Source organism: Micropterus dolomieu, linkage group LG23 (assembly GCF_021292245.1).
Source record: "Micropterus dolomieu isolate WLL.071019.BEF.003 ecotype Adirondacks linkage group LG23, ASM2129224v1, whole genome shotgun sequence".
Lineage (NCBI taxonomy): Eukaryota > Metazoa > Chordata > Actinopteri > Centrarchiformes > Centrarchidae > Micropterus > Micropterus dolomieu.
The window spans coordinates 20,189,577-20,216,517 of NC_060172.1; the positions used below are offsets into that span (position 1 = coordinate 20,189,577).

The following is a 26,941-nucleotide window of genomic DNA, read 5'->3' on the forward strand; positions in this document are numbered from 1 at the left end:
GAGCAGGGAAAAGCTCGGGTGCCCTTCATGCAGCCGTGTACCTAAAGTAGCTTGTCAGTGTCACTTTTCATGAACCGACCAGTACAAATTGTTCCTGACTCTACCCACTGAGAAAAAATGGATAACATAATAGAAACAAAAGCATGAAATCAATGGACTGTAGCAGGAAAAAACACTGTGGTGTTATCAGGTTTGAACCATTTCCTTTATAATTGCTTAAATGTGTCTAAAATGCAATTCATGTCTTACAAAGCAGCTGAATAGCACAGCACGATTTACTTATTAGTTTCAGGAAATTGAAACTGGACTGTAAAAGTATGTACATGTACATGTTCTGCAATAAATATTACAAACCATTATAGATCATGTATGTATGTGTAACTGGGTGCAACTGCATGTAGAAACATGCAACTGTCATTTCAGTGATATTAATGACTGAACTGATTTTGTGTAGCTATCTGTATGTTATTTCAAGGAAGCAAGTAGCGCTACAGTTATAATCTTAATATGGAATCTGTATCACCTTGCAGCTGCAATGCTTTGGTGATGGAATTCAAGCTTTGTCATCCATGTGAAAGTGAAAACGGATACAATCCTACCCGAACCAGCATCTGGCACCATCAACAAAGGACCTGATGCTAATCTAACATCGTTACACCAGTTCATATTGGCTGGCAGTGACACCTGTGAGAAGACATTGGCTTGATGCAGCAAAAACTCCAAGCTTGGCACTCTCCCCAGGCTTACAACATACTGAATGTTGCCTGGCATTGAAATCTAATAAGAAGCTGTACAGTAGATAGAGGAAAACAAAGGAAAGGCATGAAAAAAACAAGAAGGGATTTCTTACTGCTGTATTCTTGTGTTTTAATTGTTATATAATGGCAGGGGGAGTATCAAATTAACTGCAGTTTTCAAACTATAGCACTCACTCACTCACTCACTCACACTGCCTTTCTTTTCACAGCTTTTGCCATCTGATCCACTCAGAAAACTATGGATTAGTCTTTAATTATAAGCTGAATACCTTGTTCTTAGGGTAAAAATGAAAGCAAGGCTTATAAATAATCAGTATTAACATTATGCACTAATATTACATCTCATGCTTACCTCTTTTTGGTGGTACTTGATAGCTAGCTTGAGTCTTGCCAGGTCGTTGTTGCCCTCCTCCTCCAGTAAGTTGATGTCATCTCTGTAGTTGAGGATCATCTCTAGCTCTCTGGAGCTTCTTGTCTGGTCCAGGAGGTCTTTGGCAAACTGTTTACACTGCTGAGACAGCTCCTCATACTCTGATTTGAACTCGTTCTCCACCTTAAATGTAGGGCAAGATATTAAGGAAAGTCTCAAAGAACAGGTGCGTTTAGAAAGTGATGTTTCTAAATCAATCATTGCCTCTGGTTATTTTGTGTGATGAAGCTGTTTCAAACTTGTTTACAGATATTTATCAATAACAGGAAAGGATTCAGATTTTGTAATTATTTCTTGTGGCATTTTTTCTCATTTTTTCTCAAATGACATTTACCAAGACCAATTTATACTAATGCTTGTTTAATATCTTGACAGGCCATTGAATGTCACATAAAAGGGCACAGTGAGGCTAATTAATGCAACATTAAGCTTATATTTCAGTTCTTTAAAATCAAATACAACCAAATTATTTTCTAGACCCGTTATTAGCTGGCTCTCTTGTCTTCACCTTGCTCAGCTCCTGCAGCTCCCAGCTGAGCCTGAACGCAGTAAGGAAGGGGTCCTCGCTGGAGAGCGCAATTAGTGAGGGACTTGACAGTGCTTTGTAGATATTGAGGCGTGAGCGCGAGTGCCGCAGGCTGTCCACGTCTGAACTAGACACACACTCCACACAGTTACAGCGCACCTGCAACATCAAACAAAGCATGGACACGTCTTAATAAGGCTTTCCTGTGTTTTGTAATAGATTATGTTTCGGTCTAGCAATACAAGCACTGTAGCAACCATGTGAACTAATGGCTGTGTATGTTATTTAGGTGTTTAGATGAAGGCCAAATCAGTGAATTTTTGATTTTATAAATTATATGAAAATTTACACATTATATTAGAAATTTTGTAAGTTGTTCATAATCTAAACACGTGATTACAAACATTGCTCTTATAAACATGTCAATTATTTGATTATATCTTATAAATAAGACCCTATGTCAAATACTGTTTTTAGTCATACTCTGTATCATCTGAATGTATTCTATTGATTGACTCAAAATTTCATAACCCCACTGGATAGTATCAAAACTGCACTTTTATCCGGCTGCACACAAGCCTTTTTCTTGTTCCCTGGGCGGCTGTTGACATTTTGGAGATGTGGTTTTATGCAGATAATAACACCAAAATACAGATACCATTTACACCATGAATGGTTTACCCACCTCATGTGGCTGCGGCATAGACACGCCTTTCTGCACCAGAAGCTTAATAATTTCATAGTTATTGGTGTGTGCGGCGAGGATGATGGGAGTGATGTCAGGGGTGAAGTCAGAGAACTGCTTGTCCAATAAGATAGGAGGAACCTTTCAGGGGAGAGGAGAAAATATAAGCTTTAATCACACATAAATTGAATAAAGCTCTCGAAGAAGCACATTTAGCCGTTGTCTTATGTGATCTATTGCCAATTTATGAACATCAGAGTCTTTTTTTCCTCCTGCCAGGTTTCATGCTCAGTGCACAGTGGAAGTAGCCTATTTGGTTTGCTTAAACACAGAGCCTGAAAGATCTACTCTTCACCTCAGAGTGCAGGTCAAAGGTCTTTACAATGAAATGGAATATGCAGGATCAAGAAATCAGTATTTTGGCAGCTGCAGTGGAAACTGTTCAAATGCCAGCAAGAAATTATTCCCTTGGTCAAAGTCGCAGACAACATGCCATCCATATCAAGACAACTGTAAAGGGTAGGTGTACAGGCAACAGTGTAGTAAAAAGCATCTGCATTTCACACATTTCAGAGGGAATTATTATGCGCAGAAAGAAACCCATTTCACCTATTCCTCTTATTACCCACTCCAGCTAAGCCCTTTTGCTATTCCCATGTCATACAGGGCTGCGGGCTGCAGACGAGTAAGCTGGCCCTTTTCGCTTCTTTTAATTGAAGGCTTATTATCTGATTCTGTGGTGAGGGAGAAAGAGACGAGAGACAGTCAGAGAATGGTTGGCGACATGGTCGGAATAAGAGGCTCTAGTTCTAGTGAGACAGCGTCACCAAGACTAATGTTTAAGACATGAGTGACTAATATCTTGAAAGAGCAGGCCCTCTTATTGTAAAACCTTATTCTAATATAGGCTGCCATTTTTCCGACAAACAACTGTGGGTCATGAGATTCCTGTGAGACTCCCGTGGGATGGGAGTCAATTTTACATTTACTATGTATACTATACAATACTATTCATACGGGACTGGGACAGGAAAAAAAGCCAATGGAAGTGGGCAGAATGGGAATCCTAGATCAGTTTTTATATATAAATATGCCGACAGGAGTGACAATCCACTCGGCTTAGGCTAGGCTTATTAGATTTACAAGGTCCTGTTGAGCTGGTGCTTTTTATTATTAGATTCAGTTATTGTCTTATTTCTGTGGTATATTTAACTCTATCACCAAGGTGTTCAACATCCACATTGTTTTTAAATACAGGAAACAGATACGTAGAAAAAAGGGAGGGAATTAGCTTTAGCTACAGTTAGCTGGGGTTATCTCACCAGCTATAGCTAGCCGGAGTGCAGTCACTGCAGTTTCGGCTCTGTTTTTTTGTATTAGCTTCTATGGCATAATCATTTATTATATGTGTTTTGTATGTGCAATAGTAAGACTGTGGATTCAACACAATTGTCGTATTTGTCATAAATGAATGCATTATTGTATTTCAAGGAACGGACAGGAAGCTTGGTATACTAAACTGACAATATGCTTATATTGATCTCTCAGAGGCAACCAGGTGTTCTCATCTGATAACCTGATCTGAAAAGCCATTAGCAGCAGGAGGCTTTCCAGAGGCGGCTTTCTCCATGAGAAGAGACAAGTGACAGTAAAACACAGTGACAGGTTGACAAGTGAGGTGACAAGGGACTCATGGGAAATATTCAACTGTGAGTCTCTCAATAACTAGATTAAGAGCCAGGGCCATAGCCAGGTTTTAGAAATAGTGAGGTCCTAGTCAATAATTCACACAATTTGGTGGTTACTACACCCACAAAACAAATGTTTCCATAGATTCCAGGAAGTTGTATAAAATTGTTGAAAAGATACATAGCCCTAATATGTCTTATAATTTGATATTTACCCATATGACCATTAAAATAAGAGTATATGGTAAATGTAATTCTTAAAATGAAAAGAAGAGGTATTTCTTAAGTGAATTATAGTAATAAATGAGATATCACTGAAAGGTTTTTGCAATAATCACTGGACACATACTTATCTGTCTATGCCTCATTTCCTGTACATTATCTGTCGCAAAGATTCTGATAGTGAAGGAGAAGGCATGAGAGAGCGATAATTACGATATCTTGTGATTACAAAATCTTTAGCAGCACAATGACACAGAAGAGAATGACAAATACAGGTTTAGTAGCTATTAACTATAGTCAAGAATTTAGTGAGCTCAGATCTTAAACACAGTTACTGCTTCTGTTCCTGTGGTGTAACTCATAGATAATGGTTTTGAGTATGTAAGTCCGGTGGAATACAGCCAATGGATGGTCATAGCCAGGGCTATCATATATATATATATATGAATGAGAGGGCCATACTGTACTGTATGCACTTGAACACACCATACAAGTAGCAGCAGACACTTAAAGCATAAGTCTTAGCATGACTAGAACACTGATCACTTTGCTTGTTGGTCGGTGTTTTAGTAATGTTTAAATTTTACAACTCTAAATATATAGACAATACATGTGAATGCACAAGTCACATTTAAGACGAGCTGAGATGTACCGTACTATAAGCTGTTTTAGAAATTGTCTATTATAAGTACTAACAGAAATAGTATCAGCGAAACTCAATAGTGTCACCACTACTCTCTGTTTAATATATAATATTTAAACAAATTTGGACTCTGCAAGAGGCACAATACAGTACAACACTCCCCTGGATTTGCAAAAGATTGTACCTCTCCCAGACCCTCCCGTGTTGAGTGAGAATGTATAGTTTATGTGGGATACACTCAAACATTTACATTTATTAATTTAGCTGACGCTTTTATCTGAAGCGACTTACAATTGCTATATATGTCAGAGGTCGCATGCCTCTGGAGCAATGAGGGGTTAAGTGTCTTGCTCAGGGACACAATGGTGGATGGATCACAGTGTGGGACTGAACCCGGGTCTCTCACACCAAAGGCATGTCATTCATTTCGCCATCACCACCCACCAAACAGACAAGAAAATACTGCTATGGATCAAAATTATTACAAAAGTAAATTAATATTAATATGTTTACATAGTATGGGGTCACTCCACAGGCAAGTTTACCCCCAAACACAAATAAATCACTGTATACAGCATCTCAGCATTGGCTGATGACCTCATCAACTTTTATTTAAAGGTTATCGTTAAAGCTTACATAAAGTGTCCATATTTTCTCATGTCCAGCTTTCATTTTGTAATAGTGGGATATACTGTAGTTTGATATCTCCACCTTTCACTGAAACAGTGTTGGAGAGGAAGCGGCTTTCTAGCTGAGAGCAATACTTAATTTGCAGCAATAAATTCAAAATTACTGAATTTCCCTTGATAGCAATCACCAACATTAAAGGTACTAACTTGTGCTTCCAATTGTAAGAGGTAGAATGTACATTTGAACAAAACTGTGACCACTCCTCCACATCAATGTTTTCCTCAAGATCAACGTCTCATTTCCTCTTGGTAGAAAAATCTCTATTATTCATTCATTTAGTTGATTTTTCTTTAGACGTTAGACTATTCTCAAGGCCCACGCAGAAGAAAAAAGGTTTAGCGCCACTGTATCTTATTTTAATTCGATGCTCTCCACGAATTTGTCTGTTTCTTATACAGAGCTCAACATAATGTCCTCATCTTTCCATTTCAAGAGCAACTCTGCTGGAAAGTGAAATGTGAATGGGATGGGTTTTCCCAAATCAGTTTTTCACTGTGGCGTATTGTGCTTTTGGTACAACTCCGCAGACATGTCCACTCTGATGAAGATCCTGCAGCCCCCAAGGACCAAGGGCCTGGTTTTGTTTGTTTGAATGGTCAGATGCAAAATATTATCTTTCTCTCTGTAGGTGAGTAATCTGGCGATAATACTTCTTGGATTACTACGCCCCTCTGCTTGTGGTTTGATTCTGTGCACGTTCTACCGTAAGCCGATTGGGGAGTTTTACAGCATCAAGTTTTCTCTATAAAACTCTCCATCTTCTGGGTCCCACAACCTTCTGGGAAGTTGTGAAGTGTTGATTGGAGTGGCAGCTCCTATTCTCCATGTTGGCAATTTTATTTCCATCTTCTTTAACATATTTCCTTGGTCACCTTTCACCTCAGGACAATGTTAAAGTCCTCTTCGTTGCCAACTCTCTGCTCAATCTCAGTCATCGGCTTTCCGTAGTTATTTAATTCTGTATTTTCTTTACCTGTATGATGACATCCTTTATTGCCAAGGAAATGTTCCTGTATCCCTCGTGCATTTCAGTTAAAAGCATTGTCATGTCTATGTTTGCTGGATCCATCATGTCTAAGTTGATTGTTTGCTTCTTCAATCTGGAACTATGCCACTCGATTCAGACATGTTCCAAGGCAATGTTAGAGAGGATATAAAATACATTTACCGGACTTGCAAAATTTCATACATCCAAACATCTTAACAGGATCCGCTCCACCTGCCACCTTCTACCTAGCTGCCCTACTGGAAATCTCATCACTACTGAGGAACAAAATATGAAGAATTGTTATCCAGGCGGTTCATTTTCTCAAAAATGTTTCATCATTCATATTGCACAAAAAGTCATGTTATCATGTGGACACTAATAACTTGTGTAGTTTACTCTCAGAGCAGTCATAGTGCAGCAGCTGCTCCAAAGAGTGGCACAAAGCCATGTCTGACAGTCATCATACTTCACAAAGGAGGGTGATCTAATAAGCTATATACTCTGTTCTCCATGTGGGAGGAGGAGGGACATCAAATAATCTTCATCAAACAGCCTTGGCCTGTGTCCAAGCACAGAGCAGGAGGAGTGCAGGCTGGTAGATGTGAAGTTATGATAATAGTGGAGAAAAGAAATGAAATTATAGCCCACTTGTCCGTGTAATGCTTATTTGTTACTCATATTGATTACAAATGTAACATTAGCATCTGCAAAAGCAAAGTGTGTTTTGGGTTTTGTTTTCACTGTGCTCCTTTTCAAGTCCCCCCACTGGTTTTCACCCGTCATCTTCAAACATCCCAAATGTTGTTTAGCTAAAGCTGGTATAAAATGGGACAGTGAGCAGTTTTGTTTTTGAATGACACTGCGGGTAATATGCTGAAGTCTTTGTGGCTTCAAGCAAGCATGATTATGCTTGCTTTACTTTCATGCTCTGTGTTATATGTAAGAGAAGGAGGGATTCCCTCACATAACTATCGCGCATATGATATACAGGTACAACACAGACACCCACAAAACAATGAGCAAAATGTGGACTATGAAAAGAAAAAAACAACATAACACAGAAGCGCCCCTAGGCCCTTTTAATTGAGAAACACTGTGAGCGCCAGTGATTGTGCCTCCGACAGATGCATATCTGTACTCAGAGGATAATACATAAAGCTGTTTAAAACGCTGATATCCAATACGCTCCTCTGCGGAAAACAAATAAGCCGTACCATTTGTGAGATTATTACATACACATCATTCGGACAGCCTGTAAAATAGAAAGACAAATACACACAATCCCAGCAAAGCAAAAAATGAATGTCCTTAATAATAAATCTCAGAGAAGACACTGGCTACAGATAGGATGCTGTTTCCCAGACAGCCTTTTAATATAATCAATGAGTTTCTCTTGGGGACATTTGGAAAAGCTAGAGTGATCTATTTTCACAACCTACTCATGTGATGTAAAGAAGCACTATCTTACGAAGGCATTAAGGTAAAGAGGAAATGCGGCAAATGATTATTAGAAATTGTTGGTCTCTGTATCTCAGCCCCCCCCCCCACAACCATTTAACAGACAAGCCTGAGCTATCTAGCGTGTTTCTGGTCTCTTTTGTCCTGTAATATATTCTTCCTTTTCTATCTTTTTCACAATTTCACTTTAGGAACAGGAACAGCAATAATGCCTCCCCTTCAGTTGATCAATGAAGCTAAAAACATCTGTTCCTAGTGGTTTATGATGTGTTACTGCTGATAGGAAGAGGAAGATAGCATGTACGAATGTGAGCTCCAGTGTGCACAGTACATATGTGGCAGGAACAAGTAAAAAAAAAGGCTCCTTGAGTGGTGATCAATCAGTGCAAAGGGCCACAAATCTGAAATGAATTAGACTCTATTTGTTTTTGATTACAGTAATTAAAGCTCTTAACAGGCTACTACTCAAAGACGGATTTGTTTATGATCAGCAATGTTGCATTCCCAAACTAATCTGAATCCTTACGGGACTAAAAAAGAATTATGAATACACTCTAACTTTGGACAAACTATACATCATTTTTTTCTCTAAGTGAACATGCTCATTAAATCTCTTTCTGTTGGACCTGTTTCTTTTCCAAAAGACAGAAAAAGGCTTATGAAGACAGCTTTTTGAAGTGTCGGCTGTTGCTATTTCCAACTATACTTGGTCAATTATTTTGGATGGTATGAAAGCTCCAGGCAACTACATACAGCTTATAAGCTACACAATGACAACCAGTATTTCACTGGCTGAAACTGCATTCTACCAGTCATTAAGATCCAAAATTCCTCCTGTGATTTGACACGTGGGCCACTGTGTCAAAGTGATCCGTTTTCTAGGCTTTGAAACACAGCAGGCTGGGAGTTTTGTTATCCATTGAGTTATATTCAGTAAATTACTGCTCATAAATGTTATGATGAAACAATACATGTGGGTGCACAATTGTGCATTTGTACAATATCATATTCAGTTGGTAAAAAAGGTTATTACACCTTTAAAAACAAAACTTGCACATGTCACAGTGTTCAAATAATAGTTTTTTTGACTATTATGTAATTTGGTCGCAGGAAAAACTGAAAGTAGAGACACAAAGTAAACATCAACAATCCTCCTTTCTCCCCTAGTATGCCCCTAGCCTTGTCATCAGCCCACTGTCTGTGCACTGACACACTCCTACCTCATGAATAAAGCACTCTTAATTTGAAATCCTTCCACCTCCGCCTCACCTGCATGCCACCACTAGGCTTCTTGTGATTGAGCAGCAGCTCCACAGCTCCCACCACTTCCTTGCGGATTGCGTGCAGCAGGGCATCGCCGACGTAGACGCTGAAGCTCAGCAAGAGTTCAATGATTTCCAGGTTCTCGTTTTCAATGGCAATCAGCAGAGCCGTGCGTCCGAGAGGGTCGATGCAGTTGATGTTGATCTTGAAGTAGATCTCTGCTTCCTGACAAGATATGGTTGTGATTGCAAGTCAGGTGTTGGTTTCATCATTGATTAGAAGGGAAACTACTCACGGTCACAAAATACATCAATTTTTGTTCTGTTTTGCTCTGAGGCTTTGCAGTACTGATGACCACATTGTGGTAACCTACCAATTTTAGCAATAGTTAAAGTGGAACTCTTTGCAATTTTGACAGGTCTAAGGGGATGCTACTGCATGTGTGAAAACGTTGTATATAGCCTTTTGTGTCTCCAGAGGGAGCTGTGTGGAATCTGATAAATTGCCTCAAGTGGAGTGAGGTTACCGGACCTTGGCAGCCCACTTCTCATCTTTAGTTGAGGCTAACAGCTCAAGGCTACGTTAGCTGCTACTAACATAACACAGCTGAATCTCTGATTGAACTGTCAGTGGCCGAGTTGCATTGTGGGTAATGTAGGCACAAAGTTTTGACAAAGAAGAAGTGTGAATTGTGTGAATGTGTGAAATTTAAAAAAAAATCTTTTCTGATCTCTGGTTCTGCTGCATATATTTTAATATTTGATACAACTGTCCATCAATGTTATAGGAGTACAATACTTAATTGTTGGAGTACTATTTGAAGTAGTAGCTTTGGTAGTCATATTTGGCATTAGTTGGCTATAGCAGCAACATTTTAGGCTAGAGGACTACAAGGGCAGTCATGAAAATCTGAGCAGCATATTGGGGCTTTTTCTTCTCTTAACTGCATGTGACAAGCCCTCTCTTCTTCTTCTTCATCATCATCATCATCATCATCATCATCATCATCATCAGTTTGTGCATCCTAGATGGTATGGGACTACTAAACAGCTGGTCTCCAGCAATATTTTGTGTGTACTAAAGGGTGACACTTGTCAAGGTAAATAAAGGCCCCAGATGTTATTGGAAATGATTATAATCATAGCTGACGTTACCCATAAATCTTCTAATCTTTTCTAAATCAGTCCAATTAGATTGAGGCTCTAACATCATCCATAATTTAGACTTTCAGTGGCTGTATTAATTCATCCATTTACCGATCAAATTCAAATTATCCAATCTTCCATGTATTTATCTATACACCCATACCTCCAGAGCCTGTTTGACACTAGCATAGTCCCCCTTCTCCACAGCTCCGAGGTAGGCTTTCTCCAAAGGCGATAGCTCCGACTCCGACCTCACAATTCTCAGCGGGATGCGGTCCCGGTACGAGGAGCTGTCAGTCCGCCGGTAGTACAGTTGTGACATCTCCCTGGGCTTCAGCTTACAAGCACTCTGCAAACACTGCTACAGCTGCTGCCAGCCTGGGGGAGTTCATACTAGAAGGGACAAAGGTGTTATATGAAGTAGACACTTCATGTTGTTGGTATTGATTTTCACAAGTAAGAAAAGAGGAGTAAGAGAGGAAGAGGAGACAGGGACAAAGGTGAGAGGATTATACAGAAAGAGGGAGATGAAACAGGCAGTTAATCCCCGGCCCTATTTTCAATGAAACATATCTAAGACAACAGACATGATCATTGATTTTAGATGACACACACAAGTTACATCCATTAAGGGTCAGACAGAGGAATGTGCCCAATCTTACTAATCTTCCTAATATGTTGGGACAATTTTCGACTCAAAACTGAACTTTGAAACAAATTGTGAAGCCGCGTGCAAAACGGGGCACCAGCTGTTGTTCTGTTTGAGGAAACTGTCCACATGTCCACTATTTCCACATTGACAAAACCACAATGACCTTCATTTACCGTGCTTTTATTGAATCAATTTTGCCTTTTTCTTTGGTGTCAAGATTTGGAAATCTATCCTTAAAGAACAGAAACACTCTGAATCAAATTGTTAAATGGTCTAGTAGGGTGATTGGTGAGCTTAACCCAGCATCACTGTAGACCAGACAGTTACCGTGGATAACTGGCTCGATTTTAAATGATGACTCCCACCCTTTGTGCAGTGAATTCCAGCTTCTTCCTTCTAGACGAAAGTTTATAGTCCCAAAGTGCAACACAAAGCGATATAAAAATAGCTTTGCTCCAGCAGCCATCACTCAGAAGAACAAGTTGCACAGATGATGCATAAGTAATGTTTAATTATTTATTTTATTTAGTGATGATTGAAACCTTGAGTACTTTTAATATGTTTATCTGTCTACTGTCTATTGTCTGTTTTTTCTAAGATACAAGGATGATTCATCTACTGAAAAACAAATCTACTTATTGGTACAAATAAAGTAACCTGAGCCTGAACCTTAACCTAAACAGTTTCAGAGAATGCCTGCAAAAAATGTCTGGAGGATAAAGGAATTTCACAAATTTTCATACTTTATAATTTGAATATAAGCTTATTAAAACATATGTTTACTGCAGATAGGTCACGCGAACTGTAATTGAAACATTGATGTCACATTTAGTGCATTGCTTTTATGTTATGCTCTCACTGCATGGAGGAGAACTCGGTAAGGGTAAAGACATCATTATCTAGTGTCGCAGCAGAAGTGGATGGTAAGATGTTTGATTCTTGAGTTACTAATAGCTTTAGTTATAGTCATTAGTGATGCTTGCTAATTGATCGACAGCAGCTGATTTAGTGGTTGCCTGGTGACAGCAAAAATTATGCTTCCAGCACTTTTGGCAGTGTTTCACAGAAACAAGCATTCACACTGACACACTGACACTGTACAGTGATTTTCTCCTAACAAGGCGACAAGATCTCTGGGTTCTCTAGAATCTGGAGGTGGTGAAATCTACAAATAGCCTACACTGTAATAATAAAATACTGAACTTAAATAGAAGATGAGGAAATAGTGTGCGCAATTACATGAAAAGTAGCCCTAGTAAGCATAGTTTCTTTTATAAGTTCATCGCAAAAATTAGGTAACCCTTTATTTTGATCTGCTCAGTCTATGCAACCATAATAATGACCTCATTCTAAAACCAGTGTTAATAGTAAATTAACTATAACCACGGAACAGATGCACAAACAAGTGAATATAAACACAAGGGATGGGCTGTTGAACTGACAGGACAAGAAAATAATGAGATGGAGGGGGTGAAAAATAAAACAGGTGAGAAAAAAAACTTTGTGAAGATGGTTACATGTTACTTAATATAAAAAAGCTGGTGATCCCCTCTCTCAGGACAACTCATTTCTGCTATGTGCCTCTATTCAATGAATAAAAAGTGAGTTAACAATGTCACAAGCTTACCCTTGCTGGCTCTACCAACAGGGGTAAGCATAGCACAAAGACTGTAAACATGGGAAAACAGCTAGCCTGGCTCTGTCAAAAGGTAAGAAAACCCGCCTACCAGAACCTCTAAAGCTCACTATTTAACACATCTTGTTTGTTTAATCTGTACAAAAACCAAAGTGTAAAACTATTCCTTTAATTGAAGTGACATGATACATATCCAGTTACTTTGATTGACTTCAGGTTTGAGCAGTAATATTCTGAGGCAGGTGGCAAGCAATAATGTGATTGTTCAGGTTCTGCACTATAACAACCCTATTGTAAAATGATGTGCTGCAGGAGAAGGAATTTGAGATGGCTGAAATGCAAGTTAATAACACCAAAGTGGAGGACATGAAATAACACTGATGATTTTCCTAAGCAACATTTCCCCCCCACATCATGTCACCAGTCATCTCCTCGTACAGCCAAGGTGCCACTTTACTGCTGCAAAAATGCCCCCAGTGCCCTCTAATTTCCCTCCACTGAGAACCTTTTCATACCAAAGAGCCCTTTTGATAGCAGTTTTTCACACCTCATTGAGATCCTGGACATTCGTTTGATATTGCTGTGGCCCTTTCTCTAACAATTTCACTTTGAATCAAAACACCTCGGGGACCCTGCAGTCACAATCTCTGAATAACTTCAATCTTGATGAGGTAGAGTAAAAATCATGCACAATGCACAGAAAGTGCATGCACTACAGTAAGAAAGACTCAGTAAAAGTAGATAAACTATAAAATATGTTTTCCACACTTAGTTGTCAGCCGAATAGTCTTCTTTTATGTGCGTCTTAGTTGTAGTTTTGGGAGTTACTAGTCCACAAAAGAGTATAAAGGCTTAGAAGGAAGTGATGTCTTAGATATAGGGTGACATCACATACTGCACTTTATGGGTGATGTCATGTCAGCCAGGTATACATTTTGCTCTGCTCTGTGCTTATAATGCTTTCATTCTACAGCTATTAGGTCAATTCCAATTAAAAAAACACACAGCCACTAGGTTGATTGTTGATCGTGAACTTGGGAAAGGATTGGCAGCAAAATACAGCAACTATGAAGAAAAGCTATACCCACAAGCAGAAACTCCAATACAAAAGGATTTGTGGATGGTCTGCTGATATCCCTGTACACACACACACACACACACACACACACACACACACACACACACACACAGAGCCTTCTGCGCAGAGGACTCTTTCATTTACTAATCACAGTTTATTGGAATCAAGAATACATGATTTAGAAATATGAAATATGAACTGTTCTGCGACACAAAGAGTGCATCCCCACTCAAGTGCATTGGCAGGGAATATTCTGAGCAAGATTTCTTTGATTCTGAAAGTTGTATTGATTTGAAAGCACACACTTTCCAGCAGACCATGCAGTCCATTTAGATTGGCCTGCCCTGTGTTTACAGTGACAGTAAAAAATAAAATATCACAACATTGTCAGCATTCACTAATTAACACAACAGGTCTGTGTAAATTGGCACACTGCATGTTCTCTCTGTAGTGAATGGTGCCTGCATCCACTCACAGGTGTGATTTTGACATTTTTATTTCTGGGTTTGTGTGCGAAACGGTTCCAGGAAATAGCATACAAAAAATAAAAACTGTTGCTGAAATAAGAGAAAGCTCTTCTTTGTACCTACTGGTGTCATGCTAAGGGATCCTTAAGAGACCCAATTACATTTTTTATTCTCGATCCATCGACCCCCCTCCCAAAACAATGTTTTAATTTCAAGTAAAAAAGCAAACAACTAACCTGTGTGCTGTTGGGCATCGGAACTTCGCTTGTGGAGACCAATGTTCTTCCTTTGGAAAATATTCCAAGAGCCCATGAGCTAGTAAAACAGATGCATAAAGCTTAAAAAAAAAACATTCGCCTCAACTTCTTGAATTTAGCATCCCTCAAATGTGAAAACTGCAGTGTGGATCTCAACGAAGACCCTGCTTGTTAATGTACAGCTAACTGTGATGCCAGTCTGTCTTTCTCTTGGTTTATAGTCTAGTCTACATTCTCCCTTCTCATTTTTGGAGACTTGACAATATTTCCACTGTACATCCAGATTCGGTCAGTTTTGATCACGACTTCCATTCGGTCTCATTTGGGGAAAAATACGCAGACCGGTGCACGCCGCATTCAGCTCACCGCGCAACAAATGCTGGAAACGAAAATAAGCGACAGCGAAGTTTCCTCGGTGGATTACACCTGGTTCAGCAACGCGTCCAGTTATCCCCAGGGTGTATTTTCGCCGATGTTCTTGTCTACTAGACTTATCCACCTGTTGGGGGTGATTAAGCAAAAAGCAGCGCCTCCAGAAATAAACGCAGAGCAGCCAGATGCCTGGCATGCGGTCTTCCGAACGCTGCTGCAGACTGGTCGTGCGCACTTGGAGACGCATTGAACACTGTGGCACTGCAAGAGGGAGAAAAATCATCAAAACAAGCAACTGAGCCAGGCATTCAGCCTCTTTTCAAACAAATGAAAATGACACTCCACACAATCACATAATTCCATTTTCCAATTCAGCTTTACGTGTCTCACGAGTGAGTTGACATGCACGATAGGAAACAGCAAGACAGTTATAGTGCGGATTATTCTAATAAACGATTCTAGCTTTTTTATTTGTTTTGGAAAACACTTAAATTGTTTTAAAATGAGCATCTATCTTGGTCAATTTCAACTGAAGGCGTTTAGTAAGACACGATTTTGCATGCAAATGTAAACGCAATATATAACAACGACAGAGAGCAAGACAAAAATACTGTAGAATAATTATAAGGCTTCTAATATTATTTCAACATTTAAGAATCTGTTAACGTGTTAAAACCTGAAACAACTGGATTACTTCTCAGCTGCACAGATGCTACATTCAGGAGACCTATGGGATGGGATGATATAGATAATGTGACATGACATTTCTCTTCAACATGGGAAACTATGCATATATCACTTAATCAGCCTTCACTACAAGTCCACTGTGTTATGAATGGCAGTTCATGTGAGTTATACTGAATATGGATCCCATCTATTGACATATTCAATAGCTGGATACACGGCACATGCTTAGTGTTAAAGTTGTAAATCATGGGTTGCCCCCTAATTTCTTCCAACATCTTCAGTCTCTCTCTTTTTTCATCCTCTTTCTCTCTGGCTGACTTATAGGCCTGTTGATGTTGTAAATTCTTCCTAATAGTGTGTAATGCTGTTGAATGTCCTGATATGTTTATAGATCCTCCAGGCCAACATAAACTAATTTCTTGTGTATGTCTCTGTGTATGTTTGTGTGTGAGTTTATGTTGGTAGAACTTGCTTTTGAAATGTAGGTGCAGTCACACTGAAATGCCACTACAGACCTTTAGATATTTGCATGGACAGAAGATGCATTTGTGAATTTGCGCTACTTATCATTGTTCTTTGTTATTTTCAAAAGCACACATTTCACATAAGCATTACTGAGTATTATTATTATCGCATGTGGTCACTTTTTTTGTATGATGCAAGCTGATAAACCAAAATTACCAAAATTAGTCATTATAGAAGAAAAATGAAAGAACCAGCATCATTGCAGTTTTGTCTGCTTTGAGGTATTTCCTAATTAAAAATAATTTAAGGCTTCACGTCCCTGGTGCTGCTGATTTCTTTGATGTACTCTATAGAGTCAAATTAAATGGCTGTACCCATGGGGATAACAGGGTTCCCTAAAACTCAGCCTGAATCCTACATGGAGACTTCTCTCAGGCTGCTACTCTGTGTCTCCCATGTCTGTATTTTATTTTTAACCTGGTTCCTTCAGAATTATTACCATATATTATGCCATGATAGAACACTCCCCTTTTAGGGTCAATCCAATCCAACCGATTAAGGAACACACATGCTCACAGACTTTGCAAAGCAGCAATAAATTGATCTTGGCAGGAAGGTAGGAAACTGAATTAGACAGTAAAGAATGTGAAATATTAGTCATGTCTCTAACCATTCTGTACCAGTGAATATGCATCAGTGGCACCCGTGACCCAAGACATGATAATCAATAGTCAATTAAGATAAGCTACTATATCAGTAACTCTCTGCTGGTTCTTTTCTCTGTGTATGTTTGCAAGCACGTTGCAGACAAAAGCTAAAGTAGATTTAGAGCAGATTTAAATAATCTCCTTTACACTGCAGAACAGAGCCTGTATGGCTGACAGGTCAGAAATTAAAAAATATTATTGATTCTAAAAATAGTCCTGAAGCTAATTCTTCTGCCATAAAAGGGCCTTGAAAGGGGATTGATTGGAACAGACATTTAAACAACATCTGATGTGATGTGGAGAGGGGAAGCAAAACGTTAGGTTCCACTTGCATCACTTACACTGATTTATACACTTTTTAAAGCTTATGAGAGCATACACCCTTTGTTGTGAAGACAGGAGCGTTCATAAAATGTTGCATTGAGGGGAAGCACAGTACGACCTCTGCAGCAGAGGAATTTAAAAGGAGGAGGCTCATTTTCTATTTTTACAACAGCTGCCCGATGATGGTGAATTGCCTTTACCAGAAAAATGCAGCGTTGTTTCTCAAAAACATTACAGCATATTGCAGAGTGAGCATAAAGACAGCGTTATTGCTGTGCTTGGTGATGAGACGTTATTTCACAAACTACTCTTCTGCTGCAGCACATTTTGAGCTTTTGGGTTGTTGCTTCAGTCCACCGTCCAGTGTCCAGACACTGTAGCGCAAAACTTTTCACAGAAAAAGAAAATTTTTTGCAGATGCCCATTTATGAACAACTGGAGCGCTGCCTCGTAGTTAAGAGTTACATGAGTTTTAGCAGATGGCGCTGTTCTCATCAAGGTAAGAGGAGACTCAAGAGAATGTGCGCCAGGCTGTTTCTGTAGTTACAAAACGTCTGTGAAATGTAACATGCCCACTATTCCAAAATGAACATCCAGTTGGCAGGGACATCTCACTTTGCAGCCTTCCCTCTTTCCGTCCGTCTCCCACCCCACCCCTTCTCATTCCTATCTCTCCCTCACATTGTCTCATAGAGCAACCGTTTAAATCCCACTTCTGTTAAAGGCTTGACAAAGACTTGGACTGCTCTCTGTTATAGAGGTATGCATGTGTGTGTGTTCCCTGAAACCTAGAAAACTTGTGCTCTAACCCAGAGTTTTATCTCCATGGAAACGCAGTGCCGTCCTCACGCTGTCCCACGCTTCTGAGAATAATCAGGCACCCTTTCATGAAGTTACACCATGCCACATATATAAGCAGTTTCTTTTAAAGGCAGCACCCCTGTCAAAATCAGGATAATATAAGTCACAGGTATTCATAATACCTCTTTTCTGCAGGGTGCATTTGTGGGAGTCACTTTTTATCTTTAGCTCTCAGGGTTCCCGGAGGTTAGTGTGGCCATCTTAGCTGTTTGAATCCCTATTACTCTTGTGCTCTCTTAGAGGCTACTGGGTAATTAAAAGAGATGCAGTGAGGCTGAGGTTGCCACCCTGGCTCCCCTGCACACATTTCAGATTTGTGTTAGCAAGCAAAAAGATAAGAAATGAGTATAATCTCAGCAATGCACAGTGAAGGGCAATTATTTACTTTTGTATTTCTTCATATTGTTATGGCACACTTCTTGATACCTGCACCTAAAATTCCCTTTATAAAAAGACAAATTTGCCTTGCCAAATAAATTATTTAGCAAACATAAATGCTGCTTGTATTATGGTCGGGCTTATAACATTCATGGCTATGACACAGGAGACCACAATAAAAGTCCCAGAAATGGGCTACAAATTCACAACACAAACATAAAAAATATTAATAATGCTTTAGTTGCCAGAGATGAATAATGTCGGGGAAACAAATTACAGACACTGACATTGAACATATATGTTGAATATAAACATTTTATTGTTATATTGATAACATCTGTAATCTGGGCAGCATTACAAAAGTATGTAGATGTCGACTGGAGTGGAGCCAGGGCACAAGCTTTTCATTGTATGGAAATAAACTGGTGGTATTTTAATGCATATGACGATGACTTCAAACAAGAGATGAATTATTTAACTAATTTAATAAGATGAATCATTGAATCTACCGTATAAAATGCACAATATTTAGTACAAATTAGTTATATATGAACAAAGTCTTTGGAAGACACAGGTGTGTTAATCTCCGGTCAGCACAGAGTCTAAAGTTTGCTTGTTTTTTTTCATATTTTAATGGATAAATGTATTACATTCTATGTAAAGCACCATTTCATGACCTTAAAGTCCTGCAAAAACAGATGCCACAATTATAATTTAGCTGCAAAGTTCCATTAATACTTCCTGGATTTTGGGGTACATTTTGGGGAGCTCCAGGTTAGTGAGCATTTTTGTTAAAATGAGGTTAAATGATTTAGTTATTGTTATTAGTATTAAGATTTATTATAATATTATTATCAGTATTAAGACTAGGGTAAAGTACTTGTCTTACTTTTGTTGACTTTCATGTGAAAACACACCTTGGTTAAGTCTAGAGACTCCAGATACACATCAAATCGGAGTAATGGGCATTTATTCTTGGACATAAATACAGTACAGTGAGTATAAATTCTAGTGACTTTTGAAAGCTGTATCTTGTGTAATGCTGAAACACTTATTATTATTTCCCAGAAGTCCTACTATGTGAGCGATGCCAAGGACAAGGAGAAGCTCTTCCTAAGAAACCACAGTTTGCAGCAGCAGAAATGGCTCACGCAGCTCAGCTATCACTCTCCAGACAGAATAAACAGATTGTCTCAGAGTACACACATGTCCTTTGTAAGTACATCCTGAAGCTCTGGGCTACTGTGCAGGATGTTCACCAACGCTGACCCTTATGAAAGAAAAGCTTTGACTCTGCTGCAGTGATCTCATGGACATGGCAGTTATCTGCAGTTATCTTTGGCTTACGTAACATTAAATGCAAAGGTACATTTTTTCCCTTACTTGTATAAAAAGCACAACATGTTTCCAGAGAGTTGTATGATTTCTTTTTAAGGAACCACCACTGAGAGTTTTATTTGGCTGACCCCCTAACCCTAAACTATGATTAAAGTCTGCTTGTTAATGTTGCCCATTTAAAGAAATGTTTAATGCCCGAATCCTTAAAAGGCAATGAAAGGTTATCATTTCATCTCACTTGGCTGCTCTTTTGTTTTTGCAGTAACCATGCTATTATCATCCGGACTCAAATGAAAGTGGTTGCCCTTGAAATCTCAATCACTTTTCAAACAACATAATACTTCTATGTGCACATATTCCCTTTTATCTGTCACCCTCATCTGTTTCTTTGAGTGGAATGGCTTGCTGCTGAATTGAATGTCTACTGTCTGTTTTAAAAGCTACTTTAGAAAAGAATAAGAGCTGTATTTATGATTTTAACATAGGGTAAACTTGCATTAGCAAAAGCAAATCAGATTTCAAGCCTTTTCCAGTTAACATTAAAATAACATAAGGATAGGGAATAACAAAAGAGCAGCCTTTACTCATTTTAGAAATGTTTGGCATACCTTCACACACTGAAATGCAACAGAGGGCATCATTTCACATCTACAAGAGAGCGCCGCCCAGGCAGGACGGAGTTTTTAATCAAATGTAAGAGTGTCATACGATAGCTTAAATGTTTATTAATTTCATCCATAACTATAGTTTCCTAAGGGCTTAAGCACTTCAGTTGCAGCATGCCAACTTGTCAAAGGCTATTTAAGAGGTAGAAGCTTTTAATTAAAATTTCTGTCAGTTGATTTTGTATTAGTAAATTTATGGAATTTGTGTGTAAATTTCAACCTTTCACAGTGAGGAAAGAAAAAAGGCATTCTGACCAAACAAGGCCTTTCCTGTATGGGAAACTTTCTTGGTAGGTCAAGTCAGACATATCAAAGGCTTCTCTGGATGCAGTCAGTGGAATCAGTTGCATAAGCCACACAATTTCTGCTTTTTTAATTGGCATAATTTGGTTTAAAGTTGGCATGGTTCTACTTTTCAGAAAGCAAGTCCTATGCCCTGTAGTCATCCTAAATTTACAGATAAACACAAACACTGCATATGATACTGTGGGAGACTATCCTCCCAAGAAAAGCAGCATCAGCCTTTTTAGCAAGCACCCCAAAACCACATTTGTTTATGCTCAAGTGGCAAGGCCCTATTACAGCTGTAGTAATTATAAACAGTTATAGCAGAGGTGGCAGTTAGATGACGTTATTAGAGCAACAAAGTATGTGCACATAGACAAATGCTTCCTAGCACCACTTAAAGTGCAGATATCCAATTTAGTATATGAATATGCTGCACTAAATTAAGTGTCCCTTAGCATCAAAACTGCTTTGCATTACTTGCTCAGTGCCTGTTTTCTATATGATGCAATGAGCAAATAATTTAGGCATCAATGAAGAGCTGGTACTTGAACATTGTCATTCTGTATTCTTCTGTTCATCATAGCTTCTGAATACTAGAAAATGACTGGAAAGGTTAATCCAGCAATTTATTGCACTTACCTAATGTTGCGGGAAAAAAGGTCAAAACAGATGCAGCAGACATACTGACTTTTAGTCCCTAGGATGAGTCAAGATCCAGAAATAAGGTAAGTGTAGACATCACTATGGTTATTTTATCACACTCCCTTTTCAAGCCTTCACACGGTCAGTAGTACTCATCATGACAAATGTCTATCCCTCCATCGTCAACCGCTTATCCTGCATACAGGGTCGCGGGGGGGCTGGAGCCAATCCCAGCTGACATCGGGCGCATGACAAATTCACTTCTTCCAAATTATTTCCAACTTCAGAAACAGTGTCAAAATTAATATTGTACAAAGTATGTAGTTTATTTTTTCAAACTGTCAGCACAATCCACAGCTGGAACGGCTTTCAGACAGTGCCAATGTTTGGGTAATCGTGAAAAACAGGACTCGACACCAAATGTATTTCTCTGGTGGCACAAAACTCGGCTAATGTCCTGAGCTTTTGTGTGGGTTGCTTTCATATCAGTGCGCAAGCATCAGCATTCAACCAATTCAGCATGGCAGGCTGTGTGTGACCACAAGAGTAATTTTATCATCCCAGCTATACAAGTATCAGTTAGACTTTTTAAGCTTTTATAGTGACATTTCTAGAAGACACTATAGATGTAAAAACATCATAATATTTGTGTACAGTAGTGTCAAAGTCATTTTTGGTGGTAGATCTCGCTGTTTTGCTTTTCTTTACAAATGTAAGAGCTATTTCCAACCTCACTTTTAATGTGAAGTTTTGTCTTTTGTCCGATACTGCAATCAATAGTCATTTGTAGTAAGTGAACAGTCCGTGCAGGGTCTTGCTCAAAGATACTTTGAATAGACACATGGCTACTGACACTCACATTAGCCTTTGCTGGTATCGTATCCCCTTTAGACCTAATTTACTGAGCTTCCTTACTCCTTCTCACTGTCATCAATTTCTAGTGGGTCTGTCATGTGCTGCCCACATAAGGGAACAACCACTGAGGAACCACCACACAATGTACCACAAAGAAATCACTAAGGGGTGGTTAATGAAGCTACATGTATAAGGAACCAATATGTCTTGCAGCATCAAATACATTTTAATCAAGCCTATGCAATGCACTTTCAAGCGGAAAGAAAGAAAAAGTTAAAATATTTTACTTTACAGAATTCCTTCAACTATCTGATTTAATAGACATTCTGTATTTATCAGTACTTTTTCTTTAATGTCGTGTTATTTTTTGTTAAATAATACCACCACTGCAGGTGTGCTTTCTATCTATCTCCTTCTGCTGTATAATTCCTCCCAAGTCTCAAACACATGCAAATCAGTAGGGCATCCATCTATAATCATCCGTCAGTGTCACTCCTTTAATTGACAGGCAAGCAGTCCAAAGTCTTTTCCTATTGTGCAACAAAGATTCAAGGATTTTTTTTAAGCAGGCAGAAATCTGAATGGCTCCTCAAGTGGCCATCACTCTGAAAAACATCTTGTATCAATGCACCCAAGCATCTCTACTATTTAACGCTCTCAGGATTTGCAAGCTGACAATAATGAAATATTGTAAAATCAAGATCAGCTTAAATTTTTAAGCATATGCTGCACAAGCACAATAAAGAAATCAAGTGTGTAGTCTAATTGTGAAGTATGTAAGAAAATTATGTATATGTATCTTGTTAGAAAATGTTTCAAAGAGTTGTTTCCTAAATTGTTTTGGGTGTAACTTGTAAGCATGTGTTCAGAGAGAATGTAAAAATGAGGGGAGAAATTACTGTTGCTAAGGCTACTGTTATCCCTCAAGATGCAGCTTATGTGTCATTGTGTGTGTAGCTGTGAGGGTGTACCCACATGTATGCTCTAAGCGTCAGTGTGTGTGCATTTGATTTCATGACAGAACCTCTCACATTTATGTGTGAGCCTCTGTGTCCCTAGGGAGCTGGTGGAGAGCCAGGTGTTGCCCCCTGCCTGACCCCCTCTATCAAGGGAGTCGAGCAGATGAGCACTCTACAAGCCTTTTAGGAAGCAATGCTACTGAACAATATCCTGGAGCCATTTAGACACTTAAACAGAGATGACAAAGAGTGAGGGTGTTGACATGTTTGAGGTGAAAGTGAGAAAGAGGAAGGAATAGAGTAAAATGCTCTATTCCTCTCCTATCTACTGTAATCTATTTCTCTATTTACCTCTATATAGTACATCACCTTTTTACAAGCAGTTCAATAAGGAGATTTTGCTTTTTTGTGCACTTGTCACCTTCCTCCCAGGGAAACACGACTATTGATTTTTGTGATTGCCCTCTTCCCACCTTCCTTGCAGCCTGTCAGATCAGATTTTAAGGCACGATATCATTCCATTTTTTTAATAACATCCTTCGTTTTCCAGCCACTGGATACTAATTTACTACTATTCCACACCCTGAAGTCCAAACAAAGCATTCCTTTACCCCAAAGCAGGTGATTTAAGTGGACTGTGTTGTCTAAGGGCATTCTTTTGATATGGCTTGGTTGGCTGTCTGCCAGGCTGTCGAACATAATGTTTGTTGTCTTACTGTGCTTTCAGACCAAAAGCGAAACGAGTGTTCGGAGAGGTGAGTTTACATACAAAGTTAATGCAACGACGCATAGAGCCGCGATTTTTTGTCGGGTGGTCGAAGCAACGCAAAGGCAACTCAAGCAAATTTTTGCTAATCGCCTTCTCGCGCTGTGTGTGACTACTTGCAGCGAATGTACTCACGCGAGGAAAGCGTTGCAAGGATTAAATTCATGTTTGGTCTGAAAGCACCATTAGGCTGAGAATAGAGTAGAGTCAGAGCCAGCCCTAGACCTTCAGGGGCCCTTATCAAAATTTAGTTGGGGCCCTTTTGACTGTCGGGCGTCACTATATATATTACAGAAACAACGTCTCTTGTTTTTAAATAAGACCCGACGCATCTTTCTTATATTCTTACACCTGTCACGTTTGTTTAGCACAAAAACACAAAAGCAAATTTCTTAAACCTGTTTGACTATAAAGCTGATTCTGATGAAAAACAATAACTAGACTATACTCTATATTATTATATCTAATATGTTTGATGTCAAACAGGAAACATACGATACCACCATGGCTACTGAGCTTAATGGCAGTGCAAAATGACACTGATGAACTTAGTTCTGAATCAAAAGACTGATAAAGTGATTATGGCCAAAGCTTAAATCTTTATTAACAGCCAGACAAGAGATTAAGAGATAGAAAATATTTTTACTGTCTGAGTGTCTTTTTGGAAAAGCCAAATGTCTCTGTCAACCTGTGCTGGTTTTACTGCTCACCATATCAACGTGTAACTGGTCATTAAGGACTGATGGCCAGTCAGCTGGATCCACTGGAGGAGTAGAATCTGGAGAAGCAGGTGTGGTAGTAAGCACGATGGTACTGCCCAATAAGTAATTTTAGTAAGTTGACACGTTCATACACTGAGTGTTCCTAGAGGTGAATAATTGTTTAGTTATTGCTGATGTAGGCCTAAACTTACCAGCACTGTAGAGGTGGAGGCTGATGGACCTGCTATGAAATAATAATGACTGACTTATAACTAATAACTGTGTTATTAGATGTGGAGGATCTTATAATGCAGGACAATCTACAAGAGTTTGATGCTGTCTCCTTTTAAAAAGTGACTTTAGATAAGATGTCCTTTAAACACTGGCAGCTTTGGAGGAGCTCCATGATGTTTCTCAACAATCAGTCCTTTAAAACAGCTACTACACACTCCCTACCTGACAGATTTGATATATAATGAAAGAACAGGTCATCACTTTAGGTTTAACTAAAACACATAACCTACCAGCAGAGTCAGCTTCTTGGGTTATATGACCTGTTAAAACCTGGCCTATCTGGTTTTGTTCTGTTAAATGCTTTATAACTGTAGATTTGAGCAGCTCAGCTCCAAAGATAGATAAAAAAAAGATAGGCTAATGGCTTAAACTGAAGAAGACCCATGTCCTAATAACACTACTAACCTAATCAACTGACTTTAATAATACGAGTTAATCCTAAACTACGGTATAATATTAATACTATTCTATGTTTATGCAATATGTAAAAATTGTTATGCTAATCGCGCTTAGCATGTTAGCAAGCTACAGCGTTAGCATTGTTAATACCAGCGCGGCTAACTAAGACTAATGTAAGACCTTTAGTGCAGATTATCTAAAAACACAGGCATAGAAAAACGGAGCCTGTGGCCTTAGGTACCTTTATCTTCTTGCCTCTTCTCTTCTGTTGTCTTTTTACATGTTCAGACAAATATGAGCTTCTCTTGTCAGACATCAAGCCTGACGGACCCAGCATAACGAGCGATGTCGGTGATGTCATAGGGTCAGTCAGGCTTAGGAGTCACAGGTCACAGCAGATTTTCCAAAGTAGCCTATATAACTAAATTAAATAACCACTATGCTTATTATGGTGTATAATATAAAGAGCTGTCTTTCATTCTATTTTTATTATTTTACGTTTCTTTTTTCAGTGATTTTTCTTCCACCACTAGCAAGCAGTGACTGTAGGGGACCCTCTGCTGGCCACGGGGCCCTAAGCCACCGCAATGGTCGATTAGTGGCTGGGCCGGTGTAACACTAAAATCTGTGACCTATCAGATTGTGTGACTACACTCAAACAACGATGTTTTCCTAACCATAACCAAGCACTTTTGGTGCCTAAACCCAACCAAGTACTTTTGGTGCCTAAATCCAACCAAACTGAAACCGCTTCACATCTTCAACAAAGCCTCTGGCGCTTAACTTGCCATTTGGGTCACAAAATCTGATAGGTCACACATTTTGGTGTCACATCGGCTCTGAGTAGAGCAGAGTAGAGACGTATTCCCCCAACACATGGTGCACAACCCCATTCAGTGAAAAGGTTTTTGAATGTTTGAGCAGTTTCAGCTGATTATTCTTAGGGTATCTGCACATGGCAACTACACATTGGGCTGGCAACTAAAATACTTGGTATGTCAGGAAGGTTCAGTAAAGATCATTATTGTCACATACTAGGAATGACCGAAGTGATAAGAATTCATTCTCTGGACACCAAGGATATCTGTACCAAACTTGGAAATCCATCTGATTGCTGAGATTTCACGTAAAAACACACGTGTTAACCTCACGGTGGCGCTACAGTCATGGGATCACCAAAGTCAGTAGAAAACACTGCCTGTATGAACGTCTGTACAAGAATTAATTCAGATTTAAAGAAAAGTTATTTTGCCAGATAAGTCAACACTTTGACCTGCTGATGGCAACGAAGAGTCAGGAGATTATCAATATTATTAGGACTTATCCTCTGAGGATCATGAGTGTCCGTACACAATTACATGGTACATAAATATCCATCTAACAGGTGAGGTATTTCAGTCTGGACCAAAAGCAAAAAAAAGAAAGGTTTATGAGAATCAAGTTCCTTACAATTATTCAACAATTATTTCAAAACAAAAATGAATCTGTTTAACAAAATAGCATTCCCCCTTTCTTCCCCTTTTCAGTCTGGAGTTTGCAGACATGTCCCAGTTTTGCTTTTGCAGATGCTTTATATCACTTTTCTTAAAACAGATTTCAAAGCCATTTTTATGCTGGAGTCAGAAGCTACTACTAAGTTTGAGGGAAGAAACTA

General features: G+C 39.0%; 1 protein-coding gene across 3 annotated transcripts in view; it reads right to left on the minus strand.

Moving 5' to 3' along the window:
• trpc4a (transient receptor potential cation channel, subfamily C, member 4a) overlaps positions 1-25,548 on the minus strand; it is a 38,808-nt gene extending 13,260 nt beyond the window's left edge. Inside the window, exons 1-6 of one of the 3 annotated variants that reach the window (XM_046040479.1) lie at positions 25,529-25,548; positions 10,660-10,889; positions 9,358-9,576; positions 2,400-2,540; positions 1,697-1,873; positions 1,111-1,311 (exon numbers count right to left, since the gene is read on the minus strand). In XM_046040479.1, the coding sequence (XP_045896435.1) occupies positions 1,111-1,311; positions 1,697-1,873; positions 2,400-2,540; positions 9,358-9,576; positions 10,660-10,818 (897 nt within the window). In that variant the 5' untranslated portion in view covers positions 10,819-10,889; positions 25,529-25,548. Of the gene's footprint in view, positions 1-1,110; positions 1,312-1,696; positions 1,874-2,399; positions 2,541-9,357; positions 9,577-10,659; positions 10,890-14,565; positions 15,287-24,603; positions 24,697-25,528 lie in introns of those variants that run through there. The other 2 variants (XM_046040477.1, XM_046040476.1) reach the window with 2 other exon arrangements.
• Between the last annotated feature and the right edge of the window lie 1,393 nt (positions 25,549-26,941).